General features: G+C 48.7%; 1 protein-coding gene across 1 annotated transcript in view; it reads right to left on the bottom strand.

The window, feature by feature from the left end:
• The window catches only part of GALNT14 (polypeptide N-acetylgalactosaminyltransferase 14), a 207,379-nt gene that overhangs the window by 71,130 nt on the left and 111,393 nt on the right, over positions 1-24,856 (bottom strand). The window contains exon 2 of the mRNA XM_058551508.1: positions 6,278-6,447. Coding sequence (XP_058407491.1) covers positions 6,278-6,447 — 170 coding nt within the window. The remainder of the gene's footprint in view (positions 1-6,277; positions 6,448-24,856) is intronic.

Raw genomic sequence — 24,856 nt, 5'->3', positions numbered from 1 at the left:
GCATCCCACTGTTTGAACCATTTAGCACCGCACTGGACAAAGGCCTGGAGAATATGCTGAGGGGAACAATCAAACCCAGCAGGGCCAGGAGGAGGTGACCCAGTGATGCTTCCCAGCTCTAACTCCTTCCAGCCCACAGCTCATGGTTATGGTCCACCCTGCCACCTGCTCCCCTGCAATCAAAGCTACCCCATAGTAGGTATTGCTAGGCAACAGTGAAATATACATTTGCTTTATCAAAGTATCCCCCCCTTCTCGAGGGGTGTGCCTCCATTTAATGGCTTCTTGTCTGCCAGACGTTTTATGTGCTACTTGGATGATGGCAAATCCAGCTGTTGTCATCTGAGTGTGGTGACAGCACTGGGGGTGGGACAACTGGAAAACGAGGACTGTTTGTTGGACCAGTCAATGCTTTATAAACAGCAGAACTCCCCTGGGAAATCTCAGACTCACCCCAGCTAGATGCTGTCTCTTCCTTACATTGAAATAGTTATTGACAACACACCATCCCCACCCCCTGATACAGGCGCCACGTCTTATTCATCCTTGTGACCCCACAGGACCTAGGCAGCACCATGGAAATTATGGCTCTTATCAGTGTTAACAGAATTGTGGGCCTTAGGGGGAAAATTTGGGACCAGGATGCCCCGACGCAAGAGCAATGTTTTGTCCACACTGAGGCGGGGTGGAGAGTGGAGTGTATACATGTGTATATATCTGGAAAGAGAAGACCAGCTGTGGAAGAATGAACTGATCTACAATTGGGTGATGAGTCACAGAATGATAAAGCTGCCAGGTTATCTAGTCTAACTATAGATGAGAAAAAAAAACCTCGAGAGGAACAGGGACATGCAGAAAGCCATTGCTGGTTACCTCATCCCCACTCCTCTCACAGGGCCTGAACCGGGAATGAAGAGACTAAGCTGCAGCAAAGATATGTGTAAATGGCAGCAGGTTTCAATCTCAAGAGTGTGAAAATGTCAAATGTTATGTAAGGGGCAGGGTGGGCATGGGAAGGCTGTCAACCCCAAAGGGTGAATGAGTAGAGGATCCATTTGAAACTGTAGACACTTACCTTTTAAACTATCCTGGGTGTGGGCGTCACTCTCTGCCCACCCCATGGGCCCCATAAACCGTGGGAAAGTGGAGTTCAAAGCCTGCCTCAGTCTTGTTTTCTCCTACTCCTCTCCTCAGTTACCCCACGCTCCAAGTAAACCCGGCTGCCTCTCAAAACACTGTCAGCTCCATGGGGCAAGGGACAAAAAGAACAATGGTGACTGTCCTATTCCATACAGGGAAATTAAGCCCCCAGCCTCTCTGAGGCTGCTTCCATCACGTGACACCACGCCATGACTTGCTTGTCAGGGGTTCCACACTGCCGATGCATTTGGTATTTCTATCAGCACAGCGGCCTGTTGGGTGAAAACTTCCACAGCCTTCCTCCTTTCTTCCCTCCTCACTCACCTGCTGCATCTCTGGATCCCAAAGTATTCACCCCGCACCCGCCCTCTTGGCAGCGCTTGCTCTAATGCTCAGCTAATAGTTCTCTGTTTCAGGCACTGTCTAAACGCCTCCTATAAATCAGAATCCAATTACTGCGGTGAGAAAATTGGAAGCAAATGTAATAAGCTCAGACCCCTCCCACATGCTGTTTCTTCTCTTTTCAGTAATGAGAACTTTTTAAGGAAAAAGGCCTTTTTCCTTTAACTGAGGATGTTCTCCTGATCCCCCGTCTGAAGCCCCTGAGGATGGAAGGGTAACGGGAAGGGGGCTTCTTTAAGCTCCTCTTTTCCTCTTTGCACACGAGGCAGATGAAAGAGGGTAGTCAATTGTCTTTCCAGTCTCACACTCTCATTTGCTCAACAACATTTATGGAATTCCTATCACACACCAGGCACTGTAGTAGATGCCATCAAAGATTGCTCCTCCTAGAGGTCAATTGGTGTCATAACTAGTAGAACTTTAGCTGCAAGGCATCATGGGAACATAAAGGTGGACCAGGGGGCAAAGCCTGTATCAATGTGTTCGGGTCCCACAAGGGAACCAGGAGTCCAGTATGGGGCAATGGCCACGGGTTCAGGAGTGGCCCTGCAGTAGGAGCTTCTTGGTTAAGGTGATTCCAACTGCCAGCAAGATGACAGCATATAGATCCTGTGGTTGAAGGAACTGGGAGAAGAGAGAGGGGCAGGAAGGAACCAGAGAAGCCGAAAGTCTCCACAGGGCCTGAGACAGAAGTCCTGGCACCTGGATAGAGGGAGAGTGTGCAGCACATAGGCAGGTAGGTGGCCTTATTCCAGGGCCTCTGCTTTCTACTCACGCCCTGAGGCTTTCGGCTGGGCCACTCCACCCGTGGGCTTCGTCTGGTTCCACCAGCTGCAACTGCAAGCTGATGCTCTGTGGTTTTCAAACTCGAGGGGGCATCAGAATCACTTGTAGTGCTTGTCAAGACACAGATTGCTGGGTCCCGCCCCCATGGTTCCTGATTCAGTAGTTCTGGCCTGAAGCTTCAGAATCTCCATTTCAAACAAGTTCCCAAGTGATGCTGGTGCTGCTGGTCTGCGGTTTGGGGAACCACACTTTGAGAACCGTTGTTCTAAGCCCTTGCTATTCAAACAGTGATCCATGGATGGGCAGCATCAGCCTCACCTGGGAGCATGTTAGAAATCAGAATCTCAGGCCCCACCCAGATCTGCTGAACCAGAGGTTAACAAGATCCTCAGATGATTTGTTTGCCTATTTAAGTCTTAAAAACACTTACCTAGAGCAGCAATTCTTAATCCTGGCTGCTCATTAGACTCTACTGGGTAGCTCAGAAAAGAGATAGTTCAGCTGGTCAGATCTGGGTATCAGCATTTTTAAAAAGCTCCCCAAGTGATTCTTCTGGGCTGCCTGGACTGAGAACTGCTGAGGCTCACGCTCATGCCCAACACTCCACGTCCACAGGGGTTTGAATCCACCATGCCCATTTCTCTAGCATGGAACTTAACCTTGAAACCCACCTCTGTTCCTGCCTGCCCCACCACCACTCCTGACAGCTTAGTGATCTTCCTAATGCCCCTTCCTCATACTGGTGCTTGGCTGCATCTCTTGTTGGAGCATCTTCAGTTTTCGCAGGACAGCCCTCCCCTTCCATTCCAGGCCCTGTGGTGTCAGCCTGCCCATATTATTACCCTGTAATAGTAACAACAATGGACATTTTTGGACTAATTACAATTTGGACCCACAAGGTGTAGGGAAGTACTTTACATATATTTTATTTGATCCTCACAAGGCCGCACTAGGTAGGTATCATTATTGTTATTTGTATCCCGATTTTTCAGAAGAGGAAACTGCAGTCCAGAGAAGCCAGGCAATGCTGAGTTCGCTCAGCTAATGAGCAGCACAGCCAGGACTGGAGGTGGGTGATCTGGTCCCAGAGGCTGTACCCTTAACCCCCGGGCTGTACTGCCTTCTGCTTGATTCTGCCTCACAGGGAAGACATGGCCTCATCCTGTTGCTGGGGCTAGTAATGCATGTTTACGTTTCGTCTTTGAGAACTCAGGTAACAGTGGGCTGGCTTTACAGCAGTGGTTCTCGTTGCAATTTTGCCTCTCGGGACATTTGGCAATGTCTGGAGACATTTTTACTCATCACAACGTTGGGGGTGCTACTGGCATTTAGTGGGTAGAGGCCAGAGATGCTGCTAAACATCCTACAATGCACAGGAGCACCCCTACCACAAAGAATTATCCAGCCCCAAATGTCAGTCATTGTTGAGACTCCCTGGTCTACAGGATGTAGGTCACCAGCAGCCACAGCTGGTAGGAGCTGGGCAGGCAGGGCCCAAGAATGGGCCCCAGGGCTCTGTCTGCCCAGGCAGGCAAGCCCCAGGCGCTGCATCAGGATGAAGTCAGGATACAGCAGGGAGGCTGGAATCACAGAAGGATTAAGGGACTTGGCTGGTGACTTCAACCTCACGGACACGGATTCCCTGGGAGGCAAGAGCTGGAAGTAGGAGATCCTCTAGGGGCCCATTTGAGGGAAGAATACTGGGCTTTGCTGGCAGTCTCTGGAACTCTCATTACCACAAGGGTGATATGGTCACAGGGTCAGCCCTATACCAAACCCAGCCTGGAGATGGCTGATCCAATTGGTGGCTTTGCACACAGTAGGTGCTCAATACCCCTGCCATTGCTGCCTAGTCCCATGTGCTTGTCCTCATTCTTAATCCCCTGTCCTTTCCCCTTCCTGCTCACTCAGATTAGGATCCATAAATCTGCAATTCTCTGAGTAACACAATGCCAGCTCCCACAGGGCAAGGTGGAGGCCCTGAGGCAGACACATGGCTGATATACTTTTCCTTTTTTTCCTTCCCAAAGGGTGTCTGGATTCTGTCTAAATCCTCTCTTCCCTTCTTGCTGCAATCCCAGCAGATCACACTTAACAGGTGGAACACACTGGGCTAGGTGGAGAGCCTGGACCTGGTGAACTTGGATCCTTGGGGACAGGCTCAGTTGTTTATCCATGACTGCCGCATATGTCGGCCCTTGTGAATCTCTTTCACTTCTGCTTCTCAGATCACAGAATAGGGTGCACACAGAAATTAGTCCTGCTCAGGGTATTCCTGCACACCTGCCTGCTCAGTGAATTCCCTGATGCCTCCCTTCTGCAGGGGGCAGCATTCAGAGGCATCTCTGACAGCTCTCACCTAGATGCGCCAGGTGCATCCTTTACCGGCCAGGAGGCATCCTCTGTCCCTCTGGAGGGCCTCAGCAACTGGACTCAGGACAAGGGAGGGACCACCCACCTGAGACCCCATGGGGCTTCTCAGCCTCTGTCTCCTCCCTCTTCCCTGTTCTCCTATTTGGAGTCTCTGCTCAAGGAAATAAAATAACCTAATATTTAAATAAAATTCTATCAGGTGCCAAGGACCAGGATAAGTGCTGGAGAATTTTAATAGGAATAATATGAGACTTTGACTTTAGGAAGCTTTCAGGCCCGCAGCGGGGAGTGTTCTAAGTATGGCCCGTCCCCTGAGTCTCTGGCTGTAGGGGACCTCCAGGCCCTGCTGCTAAGGGAGAGTCTTGTCGGTACCTCGAGGGGAGAGTTAAGTTCGCAGACTGTCAGGGTTAGAAGAAGCCACAGACACCATCTAGCTCATCGCCCTGGCTTTCTTCACAGGGAAACCAGGACTTCAGCCCCGCCAAGGGGTACATGCTGTATAAGTCAAGGTCTTTGAGTTGTACAGCCAGCCTAGTCAGGGAAACTGAGTCCACCAGCCTTCACATATTGCCAACTTAAGCACCACCAGATTGACCAGCCTCATGTGTCATGAAAATTCTTACTGCGCTGCTCATAAACCCCAGCATCCACAATTTGGTGCCCATGGACCGAAATAAATATAGAAAGCTAAGAAGCGAACACCAGTCCTACGGCCTTTCAACATAACACTGCCTTCAAGCCCCAAGCAAGCCAGTCTGCTATTTCGGTCTGGTGCAAAGTCCACTTCCTACAGCAGATGGGAACACACCCTCATGGGCCTTTGGCATGCCTCGGCCTTCCAGCTGGAGGCCAGGAGGCCAGGAGGGAGGAGCTGGAGTTGAGGCTGACCTGCTTCTCAGGCCTCACCAGGAAGTGAAGGGCTGGTATGACTCTAGGAGGGATGGGTAATGAGGTGAACCCAGGAATCTGCCTTTACAAAGACTCTTTTTGCTGGGAAACAAAGCTTTCTACGTTGTGCCAGGCCTGATCTCTGCAACCCTCTGACCAAGAGGATGGCAGAACAGAATGCGCTGCTCCGAGGCAGACAGCAGATCCAATGGCAAGTGAAGAGGCCCCTCTGGGTTATCTTCTCACACAGCAAAATGTGCCTGGGCTGTCAGAGGAAGGACCTCTCCCAGCGACAGAAGCAACCACCAACCTGACTTCCCAGGGGTCTGCCCCTCCTGCCCTCCCCAGTTTGAAAGCCAAGCCAGGCCATAGGACTCTGCCAGGGACAAACAGGCTCTGGCTGTTGGGTTTTTAGTGCTCCATGATTTCATGGCAGGTGTCACCCACGGTGATCACTGGGTGAGAGGATGCAGGTGAAGAAGGCCTCCCACCCTCTCCATGGGGGTGCTCTGGGATGGCTCGCAGCAATAAGCAGCGCAGACAGGGTAAAATACCACCTCATAAACCCTTTAGTGTCCAACTGGCAACAAACGGTTTGCCTCAATTCTTGGCACTCGGCACTCACCAATCAAGCCTGCTGTCAACCTGCCAGGACAGCAGGGAGGGGTAAGGGAGAAGGAGGAAGTACCTTAAATGGCGAGTGTCCGGGACTGCCCGATTGCTGGAGATCCGCTCGCTCTCCCGCTGGTTGAAAGCATACAGCTTATAGGGATCGTCACCAACACGCCACTTTTTGGCATTCAGATACCGCCGCTCATCAAACTGGTCCCACAGGTCATCCCAGTCTGCATCCGAAATCTGTGTGACATGAACGGGAAGTCTGTGAGAACGGCTCCCAGCCCTCCGCTAGCCCCCTCTGCCTGTCAGGGCAACCGCAGGGACCAGGCTTATTCTGGTAAGCTTTAGATCAAATTTGGGGACAGAGGTAGGATGTCAATAAAGCCATCAGCAACAATAATAACAAACAGAAGAAGCACAGTCAAGGCAGCCACCGTTTACTGCACCCTATATATCAGGTACTGTGCAGAGACCTTTCCTCACGTGATCTCGTGTAACTCTCACAGGAGTTCTATGAGAGGGATATTGCTCATATTCCCATTATGCAGACAGTAACTTGCTCAAGATCCCAGAATTCAGAAGTGGCGGGGCCGGGACTTGGATTCTAGTATCTCAACCCCAGAGGCTACCTATCCAGGGTAATTTGAGAACACCTGGTAGAAAAGCGCCAGCACAGTAGCTGGTACATAGTAGGTACACAATGACTGTCATTGCCTCCTCTGCCACAGGAAGGCAGCATCAGGAAGCAGGCAATCCATCTATAAAGGTATGCAACCCACCGCACAGACGCCCTGCCTGTTCCTCTCTTTCTCCAACCCAGGAATCTGTGATTTTAAGAAGCATCAATGGGGGAGCATGTAACAACTCTCACCACATGTGGAGACAGCACTTCAGAGTGTACAAGTTGGTTTCCATGTTCATGATCTTGTTTCATCCTCCCCAAACCCTCTGTGCTGAGTTGTGAAGACAAGGTGTCACAAAGGTTACTGACTTATCTGAGGTTGCACAGGTGGACAGCGGCAGAGCCCAGGGCAGAGTTCAGTCTCCTGGGCCCTCTAGTGCATTCCCACAGCAAAGGAGGTGAGAGGATGCACACAGGGAGGGGATGCCCAGAGCCCAGGCTGTCTCGTCTGCCCCACCCACACCAGCTCCACAGCCAACAGAGACTCTCCACACAGCCAGCAGGAGGTGTGGGCTTCAGGGCCTCGGCAAGCTGGATGCTTCCCTTGCGGGCCACAGCCTAGTGGATGCGAGCACTGTCACTGTAGGGGAGAGCCAGTCTGTATCCAACAAAGCCCAGACCTTTCAGGTTCATCAAAGCCAAAAGAATGCTGCATCTCTGGGAACAACCTACTGAGCAGGCTCTGACCTGGAATGTGAGGGCTGGGGCCCTGGGGCTGGCACTGTCACCAAGGATGAGACGCTTATTCATGTGTTACCGACCCTAGTCGCTGTGCAAGTATTTAAAGCTGCCCGGGTACCGTCCATCCCATCACTGAGCAGGATGCCATTCTGTACTTGCGGAACCTCACAGGAAGGCCCAGGGCAGGCCCCGCAGACAGCAGTGCAGGTGCTCAGCCCACAGACGGCGGGTAAGAGGGGCCGCTTGCCAGTGCACACATTTATCTCAGGCACCATTCGATCTTATCTGGTAATTGATCTCTCTCTCTTTCCCTCTCTCTCTCTTATCTCCTTTTGAAACAGCATTCTCCTGCTAATAGCACAAAATGAAGCTTTGGAAACCAGCGATTTTTATCCAATAATTGATTTTATTAATGTCCTGTGATACTGCTGCTACGCGGGGGGAATCTGGGTGGGGGCGTGAAACCCCCAGCCTGTGCTGTGCAGTGTGACAGCCTGACAGCTGTCGCCTGTGCTTGGAACATCACCGCAGGGTGACGCTGACATCCCATTCTCCAGCAAAGGGTCATGGGGCCGTGAACCATCTTCCGCTGGCTCATTTCCAATTTAATTCATTGCCGTTTCTAAATAAGTTGTGAGCCGTACAGTGCTCTGTGCTACAGAGAAGAGATGCGGGGATGGAAGGTCCCTGCCTGAGGGGGCTGCCGGGTTGCAGAGAGACATTCATGAAGACACTTACAACACCTCTAACAGAGGAGTGAGGGGAAAGGAAGCAGCTTTCTGGAAGAAGGGTCAAATGAGTTAGAGCTGAAGGATGAGCAGGGATTTTTCTTTGCTTAAGGGGAAACGGGGAGGGGAAATAACGTGTGTCCTGAAAATCCAGATAAAAGGCAGGAAGGTCAGAGGAGGAGAATCTGTTCAGGGATTGGCTAGCTCAGGAATGGGGTTGCCAGAGTGTAGACTGCAAGACAGCATGAGTGAAAGAAAACTCTGGCATGCAGCTGGGTCTGTACAAAGCAAGTCAAGGGGAAAATGTCTCTGGCCACGTGTGCAGGATGGAGTGAAGGGAAGAGAGCTTCCTCAAGGAGACCAGTTGGAACCTGACCTCAGTACCCTAACCTGGTGGGAAGGGAAGCCTGAACAGAGGCCCTGCTGGGTCCAGCCATCAGTGGAGAAGCAGGTGGAGGGGCAGGCCCCCGTGGAGAGGCACGGGGCTGGTGAGAGGGCAGGTAACCTACCCCTTGGCCTCAACCCAACCCCCTCCCTCTAGTTACACCAGACAGGGCACAGGATTAAGAGGGCATGAGGTGGGGTGGTTTGCTCGGCCTGGCAATCACCAGCCTAAAGGGCAGCTAAGCATCCCTGGCAGGATCTGCCTCCTTGGAGATGGTGCCATGAGAAAACAGTGGGATGCTGGCCTCCAGAAAGCCTTGAGCCAGAGCAGCAGCCTGGCTGGCGAGAGACACCGTGTGAACAGTCAGTGGAGGGCATCCTTGGAGGGGACTGCTCCCTCGTATGGTCACGTGCACAGAGCTGGTTCACACTCTGCTGCCCTGAGATCCACTGGGAGGAACTCCCAGTCCTGGGAGCTTGGCATCTCTAGCATAGCTGGATGTATTAAATAATGGTGAAGCTGTGTTTAAAATAACAGCAGTACCATGTGAACAGCAATTTCTATTTCACAAAGCAGCTTGCACACACTGTCACAGAATCGGCCCACAACCCCCATTTGTACAGGGAGGGGTTGGCTTAGACAGGTTAGGTGGCTTGCCCATGCTCCACAGCTAGGAAGTGACGGATGCTGACAGAATCCTCCCAGAGCCTCCCAACACCATGGTCTGTTCTACCTTACCATGGACAGAAACAAGGGGCATCTCCTCTGCTGCGGGTGAGTGGGCAGAGAAAGACCCCCCCTTGAGGAGCGGAGCGGGGGGCACGCCCACAGGAAGGGCCAGCCACTCTTTCCCTGCTTGCCTCCAAATACAGTGGCTGTGTCCCTTTCAGGATTTCTGAAGGGTAACTGACTCTGCCAGATGCTTTCAGTATTAATTTAGAGTTGGCTTCCAAGCTCTTCCATTCACAAGTCCCTAGGTCCAGCCTCTGAGGGTCCAGAGCACGGTATGTTGTCCTCCGGCTTTGGATTCCTGGCTTCCTGGCTCTCGTGAACATCTGGGAAAGCTTCTGAACATGCACCTACCCCTTCCCAAACTTTCCTAGGCCCCACTCGACTTTCTGACGAGAATTTATTCAATCTAGAGGGGTTGTGTTTCAAACAATAAGTACAATGCCACAAACAGAAAACAAAGACAGTCTTTTAAATAGAAAATATCTGATGAAGTCAGCCAAACCCCTGGCTCAGCGCAGTGCTTAAATAATTTGGCACCAACAACGAAAGCTCAAAAGGACATCTGTTAAGTTTGCTTAATTTCTTTCCTCCCACTGTGCTTCCTTGAGAAATCTTGAATCCCCTTCCCTCCATCCTCTCCCAGCCTGTTTTCTCTCACTCCACTTTCAAGCTGGTTATTTGGCTCAGGAATCATGGGTGTAGCCTTCCCTTCTGTTAGGTTTTGAAGCTGCCTCTATTTTCCACTGTTTTTCTCTCCCTCCATTATTTCCCCAGCTTGGTGCTACTAAATCTCTCTTATTGTCCTAATTCTCTTCTTTTTCACCATTAAAATAAGAAAATCTCTATTCCTTGATAAAGCTTCTATCCTACTCTGAACTGCGCCTGATCCTTAATAGAACTTCTCAGACTTACCCTATAACAAACAGCTAACACCTTTGGGAGGGGGAACCTGTCACATGTCATAAATATTTACATTTAATCCTCGCCATAAAGATACCAATATTACCATTCCCATTTTATAACCGGGGAAACCGAGGCACAGAGAGATTGAGTAACTTGCTCAATGTCACACAAGTAGTACGTGGTAGAGCCAGGATTTGAACCCAGGTAGCCTGGCTCCAGCTCCCACGTTCCCAACCATTGGGTGACACTGCCTCATCATGCCTCAATGCCATTTTCTTGGGTCATCTTCAAAGACTGTGTGTTTCCCATCATTTTTCTCAGTCAACTTCTTTCTCTGCCTAGGGATCTTCTTCCCTCAAAGGATTTCTGTACCCCCTTCCACCATCTCCCCACCTGCTCTTCACTCTCCTTTCTGGGCAGTCATTCATCTCCCAGCAGCAGGCTTATTCCTGATAGCCAGGGAAAGAAAAAGTGGAACTCTGCAGGCAGATTCCTGCAGGAAGGTGAGTGTGTGAGGCAAACACACGGGAGAAGGTCAGAATTGAAAAAAAAACGATATAACGTTATATAATGAGACTATAACTCATCTATCCATCCAATGTTTGAAATTCCAGCATAACACTCCACTGTCCAGTGGACATTGCTCCTGGAACCAGCCAGGGACACAGAGGTCCCAAGTAGCCCACTCCAAGCTCTAAAGGACTGCAACTTCTAGAAGTTTCCTTCTAATATTGAACCAGAATCTGTCTCTTGGAATATCTCCCTTTGGGCCTGGTTTTATCCCCAGGGCTATCTGATACAAGTCTAATCTTTCTCATACCTTTCAGATATTTAGTAGCAACCATTGTGTCTCCCAGGTCTTCCACCCCCAGGTACCAAGACGTGCGATTTACAACTCAGGAAAATTGACAGAGGAGTGCAAAATGTATACTAAAGAGTCGAGGAGAACAAGACCAACTGAAGTCAGATGGGGTGCATCAAAGAACTCAAATACTGGAAACCTTCCAACATGTGGTCTGGGAAGGGAGACATTGCTCAAGATAGAGTCTAACTTTTATATCCAGGTTTCCTGGACGGAAGCTGGTGGGTGAGAATGCTGTGCCTGTGATAATGCCTGCCATTTACTGGGCACACAAAATTCACCAGCATGCTCCCCTTGTCAGAACCTCAGAGGGAAGGAGTGAGTGAGGGTATCACAAATTGTTTCTAACCCTTACAAACCCAATATAAATAGAAAGTGGTAACCCCAGTTTCCAAATGGGGAAACTGAGGCGCAGCGAGGATAAATGATTGGCCCAAGTTCACACAACTGAGAAGTGTCTGTCTCAAAGCCCGGAGACCCAGTTTCTAGGCCAGCTCTGCGGCACTGGAGTTCTCATCTACATGCAACCAGGCTGCTTCCAGGACCATGGCCCCTGCTTCCCAGCACCACTCCAAGTGCCCCTGCCTTCCACCCACTGGAGGCTTCTGCTTCTAGCACCACGGCAGGCCAGATACTCGTGGGGTCTTTCATGCTAAACTACAACTAGATCCTGCATAATTAACAAGCGTGGTTTTTAATGCATTGCTGGGCTTTCTAGAAGGAAAATCTTCAACGTGAGAGGAGGGGTGAGGCCAGGAAAAAATACAGGATGCTAAAATCAGAGCTGGGATAGCTGAATGGTCAGCAAAGACAAAATGTGAGGCTGACCTGAGGGTAATAAAAGTCATTGAAAAATTAAACCCTGGCTCCCAAAAGATACAGAAACTGAGCACGGGTCTCCAGTAATTAAGGCCAAGAAAGGGGGACTAAATGTTCCCGGATCAGTTGTATGTCTGGCTCCCAGCAGAAGCAAATGTAAATCCTACCTGGAGGAAAGCTTCTCCAGTTTAGACCCCTAAGGTTCCCACAAAGCTCACCAAAAGAGGAAATCACAACAAAACATGATCAGACACACAGGGAAACAAGTCACTGTAAGTGAGAGTCACTGGAAACTATAAACAACAGATTTAGATTCTCCAAGGACTTCACATACAGGAATTACAAAATGAAGCCTAACTGTAGATAAAATGGTTAAAATCTGGAATGAAAAATTAGCAAAAAACAAACATTCTTTGAAAAAGAACCAAGCAGAACTTCTAGAAGTGAAAAAGGTAACAGGGCACATGTGTACGATGACAGATGGTAATTAGTCTTTGGGTAGTGAACATGATGTAATCTACACAGAAATCGAAATATAATGATGTACACCTGAAATTTATACAATGTTATAAACCAATATTACCTCAAAACATATAATAATGATTGAATGTCAATACCAAACAGGCCAATCAGAAATGTTTACCATTTGCAAAGCATTTTCACCGGAATATCTCATTTGTGTTACCCCTATGAAGTAGGCAGGCCAGTTATATTGTTCTCACTTCTCAGATGAGAAAACTAAGGCAAAGAGGTTTGCTCAAGGCCACAGAGATAGTGAGTTTGCTACTGAGACTCTAACCTAGAACTTTTGATCTCAAAGCTTGTGTTCCTTTCATATCCCAAGATCTTTCACTCATCCACAGGGCTATCATTTTCCCCCTGCTGGGCAATCACAAGAATGCAGAAGGATCTGCTCACCCCCGTACTGTTCTATTGTCCACCTAGCTGAGGAATGACCTTATTTTTCCAAGGGCAAGTCAAGACAGTAAAGAGCACAGCTTAATCCCTCATCACGCTAATACTGCTATGTAAGTCCTACCTAGAGTGAACAGCTGGGAAAGGAAGGATTGCCGGAACAGACATCCCCCAGCATGCTGGACAAACTCAAATCAAGAGGGAGCAGCGAGCCAGCCCTTCGCTCACCTGGGCTCATGACAAAGGAAAGAGTTGGAAAATCTTTTCCCCTCATCTAGGGACAGCACATCAATTATGGATTATTATATAAGATCTTCATTTTACTATCTCCACCATGTATTATCACCTCTTTCTCTCACTGGAATTCTGTCTTGGGAGTTATTTAACTGATGTGCAGAAATCTAAATTTAATTTATTATGATCTAACTCACTTTGGAAGCCAAATTACTCTGCACTGGAGAAGGATCAAGTCAATATCCCACTTGGCTTTCTATTTATCTTCTGCAGGGTTTTCTCTACTTCTCTTTAGTATTCATTTTATCTCGGGTGCTGTTAATAAATTTAAATTTTCCTCAGAATTAGGCAATTGCTCCTTCAATGTTGTAGTTTAATGGTCAGTATTAATTATATGAAAGTCATTCCTTGAAGAGTCTGATAGATAGAATGGACATATAATTGAGGGGGAAAGGGCTATTTCTCAGACCAAATGAGGTAGCACATAATTCAGCAGGGATGAGTTTATTCTTCTATTCTATATCCTTCTGTCTCTCTGCCCCATTTTCCTTCTCACCCCCTTCCCTCAGGAGCCAGGTGCCTAGAGAATGGGTCTTCTGGGAGCTGCTCACTGTGGCTTCTCTGAGTGCTGAGAGTCTTACAGCCTGGACACCATGCCCAGACCCCTCTCTATTACTGGCTTCTTTCTCCATCTGGTTTCAGTCCCATTTAGCCCCTGACAACAAGAGCCACCACTGCCTAGCCCTCTCCTCCCTGCATTGCCCCAATGTACACACTCACCACCTATATCCCAATTGTACACCACACATGAATACAGCTTTGGGAGATGTTTGAACCTTTCTGGAAGAAGAAAAGTTCTGATAATTATTATAATTGCCTGAAAGCTCCAACTGTGAAATATAATGTGATTAACAGAATGGACAGAAGCCCAACTTTTGTTTCTGGAATAGAAAAAAAGAAACTCACACAATTTGGACCCTATATGGACATTAATTTGCTCACTAATTAGCATGAGAAGGAGGTGCCAGGAAAGTATAAGTCAGTGTGACTGGAGAAGAGGGCCTGATTCCCCAGCACGTGCCAGGGTGGGTGAGCTCTAATGCTGATTTGTCTGCTCCCCTCCTATCCAATGTCCTATGAATTCCACCACCAGAGGCTAAACCCAGAGCTCCTTTATGGAGACAGGCATCTCAAATCACTTGCTGCCTGCTTGAAGAACACCTCTCCATTGCTGGTGGGCATGAGGACTGAGAGAGAGCTGGCACCACCCACACCATTTATTTCTGCATCCTCTTCTTTGTGTTCAAAGACTGAAGCAGTAAGCAGATCAGGGGAACTCGAGAAGCCTCTGTTCCTTCCAGTTCTGGAACCCAGAGAGCAAGAGATGAGTGGGGAGGGAGTCAGGTACCCACACAAGGCTCAGGAGAAAGAGGATTTGGTGGACGGGATGGTGACACAGGAGGGTGGATGTGCTTGTAACCAGGAGGCCATGCTGGAGGAAAGCATGCACTAGGAGCTGGAACCAGTGCCCAGGAGGGACCCAGGAGAGAGCCTGGAAGAGAAGAACCAGAAGTGGGCTCAGGAACGGAGGCCTCCAGCTGGACAGAGCTGGACATTGAAACACGTTGTCTCTGGTGTGGACAGCTGAGCTGTCTTGGGCGCAGGGTCCCCTCATCAGACTGAGGACAGATCTGCAAAGGTGAGGCTGCAGCCTCTCCCAGGGCAGGGGTGCGAGAGAAGGAGAGGCCAACTCCTCCTGGGGTGGCCTGATAGCATGGCCAGAGTGGTCTCCGGCAGGACAGAGATGAGGCCTCGTGGTCAGAGGCTCATCCCACTGGTGGCCACTTGTAGAAGGAAAAAAAAAACCCACTAAAAACAAGATTTGGATGTCTCAGTGACTGAAGTGGTCTCCCTCCAAAAGTCAGACTCCTCTCCCCTCCTTCGCCTGCGCAGGGCCAGGAAATCTCTTAAGGCATCATCAGAAAGCTCTTTAGCCTCAAGGAATAGCTATGGAGGCAAGTAATTTTCAAGGGGCTCTACCAAACCAAGGTGTCTAGCAGGGGTCACAAATGAACATGCCTTCAGGATCACTGAGAGCAGAAATCCGAGCTAATACTTTGCAGGTCCCACACAATACCTGCCTAGTTAGACTGCTTAAACCTCCCTTTGGGTAAAACAAAATATGCCTATGGGCTGAATGTGCCCTGCAGGCCACCAAATTGCGATCCCTGGGACAGTAATGGCATACAAGGAAAAAGGTAAAGAAAGACAAAGGAAGGAAAAACGAAACAAAGGGAAAAGTGCTCATACTACGCGTTAGACTTTTCTGATTTTTTTCCTCCTTCAAGGGGCCCCTTGTACATTCAACCCAATTTCACCTGGAAGAAATGCAGCCACAAGAGTGTTTGTGTGTGGGAAGGTGGAGAAGGCAGAGAAGGGGAAGCATAGCAACAGGGATGATCCTGTAATTCTTCTCCACGGTCCCCTCGATGCCATAAGAGAACATAAGGCAGGAAAGCCAGTCTTGAGCCTGGCTCTGCTCCGCGTGTCCTTTCAACCTCTTGTGGTCAGTTTCTTCCTCCATCCCGAGGGCAATACTAATCTTTATGTACCCCACACAGTTTTATAGAATTAGATCTCAGAAATGAGATAAGACATGAAAAATTGCTTGGCAAAACATAATGCATATGTAACATATTATTGTTGTCAACATTACTGCAGTCACTATTATTTCTTTTGGGGACTGAATGCTAATGGAGAGAAAATGCAATTTATAGTCATCCAAGTTAGGTTTAGCTGCATTCTTCCCCGTGGCAGGAATGGGGTCTCTGACAGCATCCACAGGAGACTGGATGCATCACCTTCCTGTCTGGCTGTGATGAAAGCAATAGGTCATTATCAATACAGATAGTTCCCGGGACTCAGCAGGCCTTCTCTACCCAAAAGCGCCTTCTCAAACGTGGGTTTGAACACAGTGCCATGCAAACGATAAGACAAGAGAACTACTTTAAGAAGCATAGTACATGAGGTTATCACCAGCTTAGAAGGCTAAAATTGAGCTTTGTGGGGCCTCTGTGCTAACTCCCTTTTTATGCAGGTGGAGAGGGGGCCTGGGGCCAGCACAGAAGCTGTGCTGAGAGATTCTGGAAGAGATCTGGGGATCTCGGAGGCGGGGTCAGAAGCCTGAACCTGCTTGAGACCCCAAGTCTCCCATTAGGCCAAGGAGTCTGGAAGTCAGACTCATCAGCCCAGGAGGGTCTTCTCCATGCCTCCTGGGACCTGGCTTCCAAGGGCTGGAACGGCCAGTCCCACAGTGATACTCACAAGGAATGTGTTTAGCAAGGTTTGTAGCTTCCCCAAACCTCCCTCTAGGTTCTTCTCAGGCAAAGATGACCTTGGAGAAATCAAGATGGAGACGGCTATGGGAAGGCAGGGAAAAGGGCTGACTTGAAAAGGTGATCACTTCTCACACTGGGCACCATCACTCAGAACAACCAGAACAAATAGTTTTGTAGCATTTACTGTGTGCCAGGCTCTGCCCTAAAAATGTCACAAACCTGAAGCAAGTGCGATTAAGAACCCCATTTTACTGAAGGGGAAACTGAGGTTTGAGGAGCTAAAGGAACTCAACTAGTAAGTAGAGGTGCTGGGATTAAACCCAGGCAGGTGAGCTCCACCAGGTCCTTAACCAGGACCTGCAATGGCAGAGGGTCATGGATGGAATGAGGCTTCCTAACCCAGCGCCTGCCTAGAGAGGACAAAGGAAGGAGGAGGGAGGGGCCACCGGCCAGAAGCTCAGTCATACCCTTTCTGCCAAGGTTATCTTGGAAACATCCTCCCTAATCCACATGCCAAAAGGTACTAAACTGGAATCTGGCTAGAAAGAGAGTTTCAGAAGCAAGCGTCCCTAAGCCCTATCTTTCATTCCCCAAAGGTGACATTAGCAAGAAGCCTCAGCTCTCGGTTGAGGGGAATTTGTTCCCTCTCTTCTACGCCTCCGAGGTGCAGGCCAGATCTCCCCAGATACCGCGTGCAGCGTGGGCCCGGAGCTTAGCGCATTTTCCATCCGCTCCGTAAATAAGGTGACATCCAGATACCCTCTAGCTCCCTCAAAACTAGGTCAGCTGCTGAATATGTAGGTGTGGGGTTGGAGTGAATGACTCTGAAACGACGTTATCTCACAGGACTCCATGGGGGCCGCTGCCTGGCTTTTAATGAAAGGGGCTCTTTTTATATCAAAAGCAGACCCAGAGTACCCAAACGTCATGCCTGCTGAATCTCGGTGGCGGGGGGATGCCTGCCTCAGCCAAGGGCAAATTTAGTGCTGCAGGCGAAACGGCAAGTGATAACGGCAGTGGGCCGAAAAAGTGGGAGAAATCCTCATGAGCCTGTTCTAAACACTGACCATCTTTACAACACAGCAGGAGGCTCTTCTATGGCATCTTGTGTGAACGATAAAGAAGGGATTTATAATGCACTTGCGTATGTAAATAAACCCACAGGGGTATTTCCCTCACCTTAGGAAGCACCGATAATTGCTCCCACCAACCATTCTTGTGCATTCGTTACAGCACCTGTGGCAGGATCCCTTCTGCAGGTTAATCCTGAACTGTAATAGGGATGGAAAGTGCCGGAGTGATATTTAAAACATCTCCTACATGCTAATTCAATTTCTTTTAATCTACAGTGGCCTTCTCGTCTTCAGAATTAGGCGTCCTCTGACTTTAATCACACCTGGGACTATATGGGAATCCAGATTTGAAATTCAGATTTATTGGGAAGAGATTAATCACTTTGCCAGAGCTGTTTTGGTTTATGTTTTACTTTGTAAGAGCGCTTGCTTGCTACAAGATTCCTTTAAGTAATACATTTCCTTAGTGCATTAAAATGAGATTCTGGTGACAAAGAAAATTCAGTATCTGAACTCTTCCAGAGCACTATTCTGGGAAATGAGGCGCAAACTACCAAAAGCCCTATTGCCCCGGGCCTCTCCACCCAACTACCTTCTCATGCTTGACTCATAGCAGCCAGCATCCAAAGCTCTCTGGCCCCCAGCCCCGGGGCAGGACATTTCCCTCCTGCAATGTGTTGTGTACGCTGTGAGAGGGACCGCTTTGTCTCTGGTTCCATCTCTTCCTCCCAAGAGGGGGGAGTCAAAGCCAAAGGCATGAATCTGCCCCTCAGATTTTTCAACACCATCCTCTTTCTTCAATTTCCCAAGGACCAGATTCTCTCCGAGGGTCCTTCCATCATCAGACCTGAGATCTGCCTGAGGTGGCCTCCTCTTGTCTCCTTCACTAAGTGGCTCAGTGCTGGGCTTCCCCTGGCCTGGCCGTCTTTGGCCCTGTCAAAGAGCCTTTCCCAGCACACTAAACATTAAGGCTTTCCAGGCAGCAAAGACGACTGTACCTTCTGGCCTGCCTCTGACAGTGAGGCTGGGGAAAGAGTTGGGGGTGGCTGGAGGGCGCAGTGTGTACAGAAAGTAGGTCGTTAGTGGTAAAGACTATAATTTTCAAGAGGTTGTTAATGCTTTGTTTATACGGATTTCTCCAAATGTGACGTTTTAATGGTATCATAATTGTGTGATTACAGTACAGTCTACACTGCTCAGGGAGGAAAGGCGACAGGGACTCCAGCGACCTGCTGGGGGAGGCAGCTCCCTGCATGGGCAGACAATAGGACCGGCTTGGTTCTGCTCAGGCCAGGATGCCTGACAAGCATGAGCAGTGGCTCCCCAGAGGGCCCTCTGCTAGACAGGGGCCATCCTTGTTTCCAGGAAACTTGCACCCAGCCTAGCCCTTGGGCAGAATCAATGCCCCGGGCTGCAGGAGGAGAAATGAGGGCAATTACACCTCACCCAGAAGGCCACCAATAACAGCTGCACTTGTCATTCACTTCTTCATTCACTTTATGTGTGCGTGCATTTGTTCATTTATCCACTATTTCTTGAGTTCTTACCGTAATCTGAAGAAAAAGACCAGTAGATATTCAGAAATAAGAAAGCAAATTAAGTAAGAAGGAGAGAGTGGCAAGGAAAAGGACCCCACATTGTCTGAACATCTACCAATCAATGCCTCTTGGCTTCCAGGAGCCCTCTCTCTTGGGCTTTCCCTCATACTTTGGCCTCTCCTCCATCTCCTTTGTTGGCTTCTCCTCCTCCTGGCTTCTAGATGTTGGAATTGCTCATGGATTTAACCCTGGTCCCTCCTCTCTTCTCATTACATGCTCACCACAGGTGACTTCTTCCATTCCTGTGTCTTCAAAACCTTCTATAGGTGGATAATTCCCAACATTCCCAACCTTTCCAGTTCAGACCTCTTTTCTGAGCTCCACATCTATATTAAACAAATGCCTATTAGAAGTGCTCACTGGATGTCTCGTAAGCATCCCGCCCTGAGTAGATTCCAAATGGAACTCTTGATCTTCCCATCACAACCGGCACCTCCTCCAGTCCTTCCCATATGGGGCAATGGCACCACCATCCGTGCAGTCACTCAACCAGGAATCTGAGAGTCATCCTTTGCACTTCTTCCTTTCCCACCCTCATCTTCACTCTGATCACTCGACCACCCACCCCCACATATCTAACCCATCACCACATCTTGTCGATGTTACCTCCAAAACTTGTCTCCATCCATCTACCCACCCTCCCTTATCTCTATAACCATGCCTAACCACCATTGACTCCTTCCTGGAATGCTGACTGCAATAGGCCCCAACACCGTACTTCTACTCTTGGCCCCAACAATCTATTTTCCAAAGCCATCTCCTTAAAATGACACCTGATCCCCTCTCTCCCATTCTAGCTCAAAACCCCTCCAGTGGCTCCACTGCACTCAGAACACTGTCCTCACTCCACCAGTGGGACCCTCACTGCCCCACTCCTGATCTGGTCCTTCAAATTCTCCAGCCTCATCCCACTCTCTCTTCGTCCTTGTTCATTATGCTCTGGCCACACTGGCCTCTCTTCAGCTTGTAAGATAAGACAAGCTCTTTCCCATCTGTTATAAGCTGAATTGTGTGCCCCCAAGATTCATCTGTTGAAGTCTCCAATACCTCCGAATATGACCCCATATGGAGATAGGGCCTTTAAAGAAGTAATTATGGTTATATGAGGTCATACGAGTGGGCCCTAATCCATGTGACTGTATTTGGAAATAGGACCTTCAAAGAGGTGATTAAGTTAAAATGAGGTCATCAGAGTAAAGCCCTACTCCCATATGACTGGTATCCTTATAAACTGAGGTAGAGACACCATGGGTGCCCTCACACAGAGAATAGGCCACGTGAGGACACAGCGATAAGGCGGCCATCTACAAGCCAAGGAGAGAGGGCTCAGGAGAAACCAACACTATACCAGCCCTTTGATCTTGGACTTCAGGCCTCCATAACTTTGAGAAAATAAATTTCTGTTGTTTAAGCCACCCAGTCTGTGGTATTTTGTTATGGCAGCCCGAGCAAACTAATACACCATCTCTGGCCTCCATGCCTGTTGTGCTGTCTTCCTGGAATATTCTTCATCTGATCAACTCCTACTCATCCATCAGCTCTCACAAGAAGTGTCATATCCTTAAAGAGGCCTTTCATGAATCTTCAGGCTGAATCAAGTCCCTCCTTATACTCTCCCAGAACCTTGTACATCTCCTTCATAGAACTTGGAAGTCCCAGCCTATACCAGGTAACTTTGTCTACACTTCATGTCGCCTCTCTGACTAGGCTGTAATCTTCTCAAGAGCAGGACCTGTGTCTGTTTCACTCACCACAAGTCTCACTGGAGCAGTTCCTGGCACATGGTAGATTCTCAAATATTTGTTGAATAAATGATTCAATGGATATTAATTATCTCACTTAATCCTCTTAAAGTCCCTGGATTTGGATATCATTATTCCCATGTCATATACAAGCAGAGGGTAGGGGAGGAGAATTAAATACCCCCAAGGGAACCATTAAGAAAGTAGCAGGGCTGGGAGTTGAACCAGGACCATCAGCCTACAAAGAACTAGTAATGGCCCAATCTATTCAGAGAAGGGAAGACCAGCAAGGACTGGGCCATCAGAGAACACTTCAGGGAGGAGGCACATCTTGGCTTGGGCTTGTAGGATTGGACCAGACTGAGGCAGGAGTCTAAAATGGAGGAACGGAGGGAGGGGCAGAGTAGTTACCCAAAAGAGCTGAGTTCACAGTCTCTCTCCTCCAGTTACTCTCTCTGTGACCTCGGGCAAATGATTAACCTCTTCCTCTCAACTGAGGGTGCCACAGCTGCCTATTCTGTAAAATCACGATACTGTTTTATGAACTAATGGACTAATACAAGTAAAGCACTGAGCACTCAATAAATAGTAGGTACACTTTTATTTGTTAGTAAAGTGAAGACAATACTGTGTGTCTACAGGACAGGAAGTGATCTCACCAGTAAGGCAGAGAGGAAACCTGGATGGAACCAGGAGATCTGGCTTTTAAATCTGCCTCTGCCACTACCTTGTATCCTGGGGTAAACCACTTCTGCTCGCTGGGTCTCTGGTTAGTTTCCCCACCTATCAAATGTAGGGGTAACATAGAGCAGGCATTCTTAACTATTTAGCCCCCTTTTGAATGTGTTGGAAGCCATGACCCTTCTCCCCAGACAAATATCCTTGCAGACACAGATGCAAATTTCTGCTTACAGTATCAACGACCCAGTGCCACCCTGGAGCCCCCGGAGGCACGTGGCTATAAATCTGGTATAGAGGAGTGGGTGCCTCCCTAAAAAGATGGGCTCACATGGGCAGACCTGCCTGGCAGAGAGGAAATCAATGATGTCCTCCTTCCTCCCCTCCCAGCTACTCTTCAGGGGGCTGAAGCCAGTTCCCCAGCTCTGCCAGCCTCTGCCCATCCCATGCTGAGCACAGTAATGAGGCATGCTGTGCAGAGGGACCCCATAATTGGTTCCTGCCCTGTGCTGTGCTGGAAAAAGACAACAACCTTGAGATATATTATCCAGATGTGCAGTCCCCACCCTGGCTGCCAACTGGGCAGCCCTGGAAAACATCTCCAGAGGTCCACGAAGGAACAGCACTGGGAGGAAAAGCTGGGTGTTCTTCAGCTGCTGCCCAGAAGTGGCAGGTCTCTGAAATGGGGCAGGGATAAAGAAGAGTGGGGGAGTCCGGCTGTTTCAGGAACCTCTCTACTCCTTGGTGCCCAACTCTGAATACAAAAGATATTTCCTTGGCCTCTTTGCAGAGCTGACCAACAGATATGCTCTAGGGATTTAAGTCGTTAGATCTGTATTTGCTTTTCACACTGCTGCTGGAATGACTTTTCCAAAATACAGTTGGATCCCATTGACAGAATAAAGGCCAAGTTCCTTACCGTGCCTTCCAAGTCCTTCACTGGACTTTGGCCTCATCTGACTTAATCCTGGTCCCCACACACTGGCATCCTCCCATTACACTGCTACTTCCAGCACCAGAAGTAAGTCAAGAAAATCTGGTCCCTGCAATCTAAAAGTGTCCCCTCCTCTTAGGTCACAGCACTTACTATAATTTCCTGTCTATTGGGCCTTTCTCCTCCACACCGCATGTGCCTTAGAGGTAGGAGCATGGGTTTTCTCTCTGAATCCCCGCGTCTGTACAGAGGCTAGGTGTCCTAATGAAGACTGCTCACAGCCTCAGGCTAGCTCTCCCTCTCCACCCTAACCTCGCCAAGGCTCTCAGGCTGCAGAAAAGTAGACCGAACATAGAACTCCCAGAGGCCAAGAATTGACTCGCCCTCCACCAGGGTCAGTAGGTCAGGCAGGATGAAAACAAACTTCATGGCAATGATGCAAACATGTCACTGGGGGAGGAAAAACAAACAAAAACAAAGAAATTGAGCACAGCATGAAAAAAAATATAAAACCACCACCACACACACATAAAACCAAAACCCCAGTCTGAAAGAAAACCTAACCTAAGGAACAGAAAGAGATTATCCCAACATGCTTTGTGTTATACAACAACTTAAGAACATGAATTTAAGAAAATAAGAGCAAAAAGATTAGATGATAAAACAAAGAAATGAAATGAAGGGTTATAAAATTGAGAACCACAAAACACTGTTGCCGAACCAATAAATAAGTGAAGAAATTCCAAGAAGCAGAGCAGACACAGCAGAAAATCTAATTACTGACCCCAGCTAAAGGGTTCCAGACCTGGTGTGCCACCCACCGGCAGTGGGTCCTTAGGGGAGCCACTGTGACTGCAGAGGAGACAGGCTTACGTTCCTAAAGCAACCAAAGGAGAGAAGAAGCATGGAGGAACAGCAAAGGGGACCGAGCATCCAAAAACTGGTGAACCTGAAGCAGAGACACAGGGGAACACACAAAAAGGTATTCATCGCTTTTTCAAAGAAAGCTCCTGAAATGAATAAAGAACGAAATCTGCACATCACAAGAGCTTGCTGTGTTCAGTGAAAAACTGATACAGAACAATTGACACGAAGACATTTAGTGGTTTAGGTACTGCACTTGGAAAATCGAGACAGAAATCATCAAGCATCCAGGCAGAACTAACAAGTCACCTGCAAAAGGGAAAATGTTTGCTGACTTCAAACCTCCCCATGGCAACACTCATTGTCAGATGACGACGAGGAAATACCCACAGAGGCTAACTCCACGTTCGACCCAGGGCATCCTAACCTGCTGGGGTGTTGTTCAAGTGTGAAAGGCGGGAGACCGACATTCTCACCATAGGAGGACTCAGGGCTCACAGCACCTCTGAGCCCATTATGAAGAATCTACTAGATGATAACAGCCAGCCAGTGAAGAGATGGGTCAGAAGGAAAAGCCCAGGAATGGAGTATAAGAACAGATAGAGTACTGAATCTATTTAATTATGAAATTAAAGCTAAACAGCTATCGGAACGGTCATAAAACTCACTATTTATGTGATTTGGAGTAAGTTACTCAACCTATTTGAGCCACAGTTCCCGCACCTGTAAAACGGGGAGAATCACGCCTATCTCACAGGGTTTAAGGACTAAATGAAAATATCGTATGTAAAAAGCAGTGACTTGCACATAATAACTGTTCACTAAGAGGTAAAGGTGACCAAAGATGAGGATGAAAATGAGAACAAACGTGAGCATCCCAAGTCTTCCCACCGAAAAAAATGCCAGGGGAGGAACCATTGCTCTGGGTCTGGATAGCTCGTGGAGACTGTGGGCTCTCGCTAAGGTCCCTGTCCAGGGCTCCACGTCAGAGCAGAGAGAAACCTTCCCCACAGAGAGGCATGGGGCCCTCAGCTTCCAACCAGGCAGAGAGCAGCCCCCTTTCCTTAGGATGAAGGTAGAGAAGCTGAAGACTGAATGGGACGCAAGACTTCACCTCACGTGAGGCGCAGGGTGAGAGGTATTGTGGCTCTGGCTTGCTTGCCAAGCCCCTCCTCCTGATGGCCTGGAGGGGATCTCTGTAGGACCAGCCCTGAGGAATGGAGCACCATAGGGAACACCGCACACACAGTGCAGGAAGCTGAGGTCTAGACCCGACACTGGCATCCACTTATTCCTCTTAACCTCTCTGCATCTATTTCCCCATCAGTGAAACAAGAGGGTGGCAGTCACTGATCTCTAAAGTCCTCTGGGTCTACCATAGGGGTAGAGTGCAGAGTTCTGAGCTGGTTGCATCCCAAACATGAAGTTGTCGTGGCCACAATTAATTCAAGAAGCAAACCAAAGGAAAGAGGGAGGAAGGC

Source organism: Diceros bicornis, chromosome 12 (genome assembly GCF_020826845.1).
Source record: "Diceros bicornis minor isolate mBicDic1 chromosome 12, mDicBic1.mat.cur, whole genome shotgun sequence".
Taxonomy (NCBI): Eukaryota; Metazoa; Chordata; class Mammalia; order Perissodactyla; family Rhinocerotidae; genus Diceros; species Diceros bicornis.
The sequence above is the reverse complement of the archived record's forward strand: the minus strand, read 5'-3'. Positions and strand labels throughout refer to the sequence as shown.